The sequence below is a fragment of the Diadema setosum genome, chromosome 7, assembly GCF_964275005.1.
Source record: "Diadema setosum chromosome 7, eeDiaSeto1, whole genome shotgun sequence".
Classification (NCBI taxonomy): domain Eukaryota; kingdom Metazoa; phylum Echinodermata; class Echinoidea; order Diadematoida; family Diadematidae; genus Diadema; species Diadema setosum.
In genome coordinates, this window is record NC_092691.1 from 23580665 (window position 1) to 23588950 (window position 8286).

The 8286-nt window shown below is 38.8% G+C and overlaps 1 protein-coding gene across 1 annotated transcript in view; it reads left to right on the forward strand.

Moving 5' to 3' along the window:
- The window catches only part of LOC140231123 (uncharacterized), a 62074-nt gene extending 54027 nt beyond the window's left edge, over positions 1 to 8047 (forward strand). The window contains exons 16-24 of the mRNA XM_072311275.1: positions 479 to 572; positions 1038 to 1179; positions 1592 to 1676; positions 2257 to 2344; positions 3006 to 3175; positions 3771 to 3808; positions 4328 to 4423; positions 5053 to 5252; positions 7801 to 8047. Coding sequence (XP_072167376.1) covers positions 479 to 572; positions 1038 to 1179; positions 1592 to 1676; positions 2257 to 2344; positions 3006 to 3175; positions 3771 to 3808; positions 4328 to 4423; positions 5053 to 5252; positions 7801 to 7877 — 990 coding nt within the window. The 3' untranslated portion in view covers positions 7878 to 8047. The remainder of the gene's footprint in view (positions 1 to 478; positions 573 to 1037; positions 1180 to 1591; positions 1677 to 2256; positions 2345 to 3005; positions 3176 to 3770; positions 3809 to 4327; positions 4424 to 5052; positions 5253 to 7800) is intronic.
- Positions 8048 to 8286: the final 239 nt, after the last annotated feature.

Sequence of the window (8286 nt, forward strand, 5' to 3'; positions counted from 1 at the left end):
GCAAGCTCATGATGTCATTGCCGAAATTTTACATTATTGTAGCCGAGGTAAGATCATAAGATGGCACTTATAGAACCAGAGCCAGTTGCTTTGGTTTGATCATTTGTCAGAAAATAATATAAAGGACTAGTGATTAATATGCAAATTTATATCAGTTGCGACTTACAGGCTAACTGTGTATTTAACCTCTAATTGATATTGTCTCTTTTTATACTGGGTGTAGTGCTGTGAAATCTGTGGTGGATTATGTTTTGCACAAGGAAGAAATTTCCCTTTTTGGAATTGCACACAGATGATAAATGCTTTTCATATATTACAAAATCTGTTGAAGATGAACTCATGCAGAGAATGCTACACTCTCCAGTGTGTGTGTGTGTAATTGGAATGCATTGTCCAGTAGATTGCGTGGATATAATATGTGCAGTGGTGTTACGTCCTGATGCTGAATGTACAATTGGTATCGTTATGCCATATACAGGAGATCATCATGACGCCCCAGCCGAAGAACGCCCAATCAGATCACACCTATTACCTGTGCCTGCAGAGAGATGACACGCTCACCGTCAAACAGGGTGAGTGAGGCACAGGATGATCAGTTTGATGACCTTCGTTTGTCGCCAAACTCTTGTTTGTTAGTGTGTTTTTTTTTTTTACATTTTTTAATAGAAACTAGCAATGTTAGTTCTCAGGGAGGGTGAGAGAATGCTATGGGTATAGGAACGCTCTTGTGTGATACGGTACAAAAGGGTCTTAACCTCTACAAGTCAATTGCTCCAACACCCTTTTTCCAACACCTGTGACAAATATGATGTGTATATTATTGTGATTGAAATGTGTGCAGACTTTACCCTCAAGGAAAGGTCTGTATCATATTCAGCAATCTTTACCGTGTGCCGGGGGTGGGGGTGGGGGGGATGGGAATGTATGGGTTTTTGTGTGAAGCTGTTGGAATGATAAAGCTCAAGAATTAATATTAACACTATCTGAGGGTATTTGATGTAAATTTCCTACTGGCATTCGATCATGTGACCAATCAGGTGACTGCGTGTACTTGGCTCACGAGAACCAGCGGCGGAACCCCGACGGGAGTCCCATCCGAACCTCAGCACGAATTATGGCCAACACCACGCCAGACAAGTTCAACATCTTCAGGGTGGAGAAGCTATGGAAGACCGATGCGTGAGTACTTTCCCCCATTTGGTCTGTTCTTGTCTTGCCCATGTGTGTGTGTGTGTGTGTTCTTGTGTGTCTCTGCCCTTTCATTGTCCCCTTTCCCATATCTCTCACTGTTTTGTCTTTTTGTCTGTTTGTTTGTAAACATGACTCATTTATACTGGATATTGTCATTTATCAACCAACTGAAAAATGACTGAAATTGCCCCAATTTAAAGCATGCTATCTGTGTTTGCATGGTGGTTTTTTTTTTTTTTGTATTTTGAAGTACAGACTTTGCTTGTTTTATATTTTATTTAATGAATATGTTTTGCCTTCTCTGTAGACAGTGTTTCCACATATTCTATGGTGTGCAGATGTATGTATTTTCTTAAGCAGCAGTCTCTAATACCAGTGTCCCAATTTGGTCATCTTTCAGAGGAGAGCGATTCGTTTTCGGTCACCATTTCCTGAGGCCTCACGAAACTCATCACACTCCGTCCAGAAAGTTCTTCCGAAATGAGGTGAGACCTTTCAAGCAGTCATCAATTATCTGCATTCTTCACTCTGATAGAAGTTTGCTATTTTTCTCTGCTGTTTTGCAATCTTCAAGCATAAAATATAAGTCCCATTAGATCTGAATACGTTTGACTAGTGAAATGTAAAGTTGCCATCTCTTTCACATTGCTCAAGAAAAACATCAAGACCTCTGTTTTTGTTTTTGTTTTTTTCTTAGGTTCACATCATGTCTTGTTTAGATGGCTATGTATACAAGTGACATGCAATATGTATCAAACGTCAAAGAAGTCCTTTTGTTTTCTTCAAGTTTGAGATACGAAATGCATGTAGGGGCATTTAACATTATCTGACAAAGCAATAATGGCACACTTGTGACGAGAAATGAAAGTTAGACCACAGAGCAATTCCCATGTGGTGCGTGGGAATCAGTGGTGGCAGTGACGTATGGTAGATTTTATACAAGGAAAATGAACAAAATGAAATATAAAATACCCCCAAAAAGCAAGAGAGTTTGGGGGAAAATGGAGCATCATCCATTTTTCAGAGGGTAGTCACATTTTTTGCCCTCCTTTCTCTGCTCGTCAGTTATTCCGAGTGCCTCTTTACGAGATCATCCGCCTGGAGTCCATCGTTGGAATCTGCTGTGTCCTAGATCTTGCCAAGTACTGTAAAGGTAAGCGAACCTCCCGAAGGTGTATATCAGTGTTTGATGGTTAGTTGCATCCCTCTTTGATATCTAGATACCAATAGGTTATGTTTCTTGTTTTCATTGCTGCAAATTTTTACCGCTCTCGGTGAGTATGAAAGGCACCGTTCTGTTTTGTCTCGATCCTTCTAGGTGTTTGTCTGCTAGCAGTCTAGAAGGATCAAACACTCTGTGTGTTGATGTAGGCCTACATTTTTTCCCTTATTAGAAGTGTTTCAGATATTTTTTAAATCTTCATTGTCTCTTTTCATCCAATGATGAAATGATAACAAGTTTCAAGATGAGGATATCTGTGGGTATCTGGGTAATGGAATATTAGCTAGAAGGAGATGTCTTGGATTCCCATTCCAAGTTTAGATATGTGGAAGAGTTTGTTGAGGAAAAATATATTTTGTCTTTCACTTTCACTTTCAAAAATACAGATATTATGCATACAAAAATATGTCACTCATGACTGAAACCTACATATTTCAGCAGATTTCATAGTAATCTTAGGACAACAATTTTTGTTTTTGTTTTGGTAATTTTGATAAATATCTCCACACAAATGATGAAGATAATTAATGAGTAGTTAACCATCAGACGACTGAGACTAAAAGTGTTTGATGACTTGATCCATGGTAACCAGGGAGACCGAAGAATGTCAAGGAGCAAGACGTCTACATCTGCGAGTACCGCCTTGACCGCACCGCCCACCTCTTCTCCCCCATCGGCAAGATGAACCGATACCCGGTCTGCACCAAGAGATACGCCTTCGACAGGTTCGAGAAGAAGCTCAACCCCAAGCGGGACTACACGGTAAGAGAACATTTTGTCGGGCGCCATCACTGTTAAAAAAAAAAAGCCAAGTAGTGTTCCATTGAAATCAGACGAAGGTTAGAGAATTCCTATCTTTATCATTTCCACCCTCCCCCCCCAAAAAAAGTATGTTAATGTAGAGTAATACTTCAGACATCCACTTGCATTTGGTGTAGAAGTTTTTATCTGTGAAGAGCAAAATTATCATAGAAACTGCCAACCATTGTTACCTCTTTTGCAATTTTATTGTAGCTTGAGTTCTTCTTCCTTCAAGGTGTGAAGTTAATGTATTTTGTGTGCTAGGTGTTTCTGAAAACAAACAACCAGCTAGCTCTATGCCTTGATCTCCCAAAACTAACATCAATCATTTTGTCATATTTTTGTTGTTTGTTAATATATTCTAGCATATTGGAGAAAATGGAATAGTCATGCCATAATTTCCTGTTTTTATGAGAGGGAATAAATTGAATGCATCCGCAGTGATGTGAAGACTGGAAGCACTAGAATTAATTCTGTGTAGATATCTTTATTCGCTGTTTATTTGGCATGATGAGCTTTTGAAATAACTGACCTAACTATTTCTATATTTCTTCAGCCTCATTACATCCCAGAGCACTTCAAGAGACAACCGAGGTAAGTTTCTTTTGGAAAATTAGCACATTTTATTATATATATTACCAGAGTGTTAGTGTTGTTCAAGATGTTACTCCATTTTACATGTACATCTAATAGCCCAGTTAAAACATTATGGAATAAAGAGGTAACATGTGTGATTCAAATTCAATGAATCTTTATGACACTTCTAATAATGCAGTTTGTACCATTCACTGCTATTGTAGCTTGTTGAATGGGACTCTTGGGCTGTTTACTTGAACTATGAATGAATATTTGTATATAAATACTGATTGTCCCAGGAATTTGTTGAGTTTGCATGGGCCTTAGAATTTCTAGAAGTGTTCTGCTTCTCAATTTGGTCATTATTTTACTAAACTTAAATTACGAAGATACCTAAACATAAATTTAGTATTCACATCTATATGAGACAAACTGTCAAGTTGAAGTATTTGATAGGAATGATATTTGATACTTGACAAGAAGCAAATTATATATGTTGTGTGCTTATTGTGTGCATATTTCTCGTTCTAATTCTAGAACCAACCAGGTGAAAAGTAAAAAGGAGAAATTGTCTGCCAATGAGGACTCGGAAAATTCGTCAAGTCTGCGCAAGAACGGTGGCAAGAAATCAAAGTGAGGAAAGGTCGTAGTAAAAGACTGTGTGACTTCCATCTGGATCAGTGAATGTAAACTATTGCTTTTGGTCTCATTTGGTCTCTCAGAGTCAGGAAAATATCTACTCCCTTCCAACCATGACACGCAGTGAATGAATGAAAAAAAAAAAATAGAACAAAAACTAAACAAGCAAAGGAGAAACCCAAAATACACTACACTTATTAAATTTGGGCTATGGTGACTTTTACAGAGTTTGTGTTGAATTGCGCTTAAGTCTTATAAGGATAAAGTTATGGAATCTCATGGTCCCCCCCCCCCCCCGTTAAATTTTTGACAGTGCTTCCAAAAATTTAGAAACAAAATTCCACAACTCTTTTCTGCGATTGGGCAATCCATGGCCGAGATCTTGGGGGTGCCCCTCCCCCCCCCCCCCCCCACCCAATCCGAAATCTTAGCAGGTAGGCAGATCAACTGTCTGAAGAACTTTTGAGACAAAATTTCATTTTTGGGAGTGAGATATCCTTGATTCTTTAATCTATAAATGAATTCCTGATAACATCTGCTGCCTGCTGTTGAATCTCACTTGTGTCTGGTTGTTGTTTTTATACATTTTTCTTCCCCCTCCACTGTTCTGACAATCATCACAGCTGCACAGATTCCAAGCAGCCACAGGAGAAGGTCTCCAAGGGGAAGCGCCGCCACCCCAAGACCGCCGAGGAGAAGGAGAGGCAGAAACAACGTCTGGACGACATCATGAAGGGCCTCCTCTCCCAGCAGCGAGCCAGCAAGCAGTGTAAGGAAGGAGCTGGTGCGCATGATGCAAATGATGATGCTGCCTCCGCTGTCTGTTAGTGTCTCACTTTTCATTTGCAAACTTTTATTACATCTCCTTTTTTTTGTTTTCTTTGTTTATTGATGACATTTTATTGCTCTTCGTTTGTTTGTTTGTTTATGATTTCTCATCAAAATGCATTTGATTTGTTGATTTTTTTTTTGTTTTTTTTTTTGAAGATGCTAAATGTTACTGCCTATTGCAAGCAGCCCACACAACCCAGTTGGTTGTTTTAGCAGACAGATATTCATTTGAATGTGCAAGGCATTGTACACTTCACAGTACACTTAGTTTTGACTTTTGTTTCAAAGCTTTTTAATTCAGAAGATATCTAAGCATAGATCTCATTGATAAAGCTTTTGTTTTATCTAAATATTTCTGTTTATGTCAAGAACATGGCCAAGAAGGCAATAGTATTTGTCACTGAAGCATGAAATCTGCAATGAAATAAACACCAATCTGCCATCACACACATGTCTTGTAAGAATGAAAAAAAAATGCAGTATACACTGTACTTGTGGAACTTGTCATTAATAAATGTCATGCATACCTTCATGTTGAGTTTGAAGTTTGTTGAAAGCAAAGATGCACCCCTGCTCTGTTATGGATCATGTTAGTTATGTTTTCAGCAAATAAACTGGCCAGGACAGAAACAATTAGTCCACTTTATGACAGTTGCAGGGGGTAAGAGGATTTAGAGATTAAAGTATAATGCAATGTATACATGTAGGTATTAGTCCCTGTATTCATTAAAGCAGACCTAGGCCATATCCTTAGATGTCAAAAGTGAAAACATGGAGATTATGCATTCATGCAGTCTTTGTCCACCAAATCCTCACCCCATGCATGCTGATTAGAAAACAAGAAGAATAAGAAAAGCTCTCTCTGTTTTCAGAAAATGTCTTGTGCCCTTTGTTCTGCCATAAGTGTTAAAAATTTCAACGTTTCACTCTTGTCACTGCCTCAAATCATTAAAAAAAAATGCACCTGCACAAGAAAAGAAATTTCACTATAATGTTTACCATCAAAGCATGTTCAGTAGCCAGCTGTTTCTTCTTGTGAAAGTGACTGAAAAAGATTTTTTTTTTTTCAATAATACCCTTCAATTCTCTGCTTGCATGTATGTCATCTTGTCTCCCCCACTGTATCAATTCCTCTTTGCAAGATGTTCGCTGGCGTGTAACTTTTCCAGTACCAGAACAGTGAATTTCTGATCACCAGTTTACTCTTCGAGACCAAAGACCGTTAAAAAAAGAATAGATAAATTAAAAAAAAGACCAAAACATACTTGTGTTCATAATGCCATTCTTGGACACAATCTGGTAAAGGCCGTTTCCAGAAGTTGTTACCTTGGTAGGGTAAATTTCTGCATTTAGAATAACCACCCATGACCGTTGGAGCTGTGAAAGTTGATTAGGTGTTTCTCTCTCTCACTGGACTTCATAGCATATTTTTCTTGTGGGTTGAGCTGTTTTCAACAGAGCATTCACCAAACACCATTACCAAATGTGAACGGTGTGAAACTTGACAGCGAAGCACTTTTGATATTTCGCGAGGATACAGATTCGCTCTTTTATGATTTAATTGAGTGTTGTGAAGCTTAAAGGTAGGGGATACCTTTTACAGACCTCCCAAAATGCAGCAAAACATTAAATATGAACCTCAGGGGACTTGTTTAGGCCACTGCTGAGAAATTTGGAAGTCAACAGTTATCTACAATTTGAATAATGCACAAAACTCAACTACTCAGTAGTTCTGTGTGTCAGCCACACTTAAGCCTTATTGTTGCAGTCTTCTGTATTTTTTTATCTATAAACACAAATCTAAAAGTATAAGAGCTGATGTAATAACATATAGAGTGTGTGGCAAGAATGTATATAGAAATGTTTGTAAGTTTTGATGAACTTTCTTCACAAAATATACATGATGGACACACATGCAGTGCATGGGTCTGCAAAGGTAGCCTAGTAATGTACTGGAATTCACGGTGAGCCCCGAAAAAAATTCAATTCAAAATCTAACGGTCAATAAAAATGTACTAAATGTTACCTTCCACTTTCAATACTTTATGGGAGTTGCTAAAATGATACTCTCTTCAACATACCACTGTATTTATACAACTCTTCATGTAAGGCATGCAAATGGGATTCCCTACCTTTAAGCAATAAATAAGATAAACAATGCTACTGTAAAAGCTGTTCTTTTCACAAATGAGAATGTCAGACATTTTTGCAAGATGTTTTCGCGATTTGACACTGAGGCTGTCGTAAGTGCACAAAGATATGCATACATACCCAAGCGTGTGGCGGTATTTTTGTGTGTCGTTAAAATTTGCGGCCTTACAGCGATTCTCGAAAACAGACCTTTGCAAAAATATCAGCTTGTACAGTATTAATGGGATAGACAAAAAATTGATATGCATTTAATGATGTTCAGTTTGTACAAGCTGTCTCACCATTGATGTGGAACACTAAAATAGATCTTCCATGTTTCAAGACTATCAACCAAGATGTCCTTTTTTCTCCCCCATCTTCCTCGGGCTGTGGCTGTTTTGACCATGCAGTGGATGTGACCTACCTGCTGGAGCAAGGCAAGAGGCAGAGGAAGAGAACCCCTCCAGTCATGGAGGGCTTCATCTGAGGACCGGACCAGACCGCCGTGGGAGATCGGATATGAAGGAGATGGGATGATTGGTTGGTCCAGTCTGGCCTGAGCAAACAACGGGGTACGAGGCAACTCCTGCTTCGCTCCTTTGTTCGTTTAAATCCCACCGAGAGAGAAGAAAGAGAGGGCCCAAACCTTTCTCCATGATTTCATCGGCGCAGCCGGTAGTTTAAAGCGAGAGAGAAAAACAAGATGAAGATCTATCATAATCTCCTCATTCTTGGGGAGAACGAGTGTGAAGCTGCCGTTAGTTTATTCGTTCGTTCGAAGAAACAGAGCTGTGACTGGTTTTTTTTCCCCCTCCTCTTTGCAACTTTTTCCACTTGTGACAATCATGTGTTTCTGTATCTGTTGTGTAATTACCTTTTCAAGCACGTCTACATTT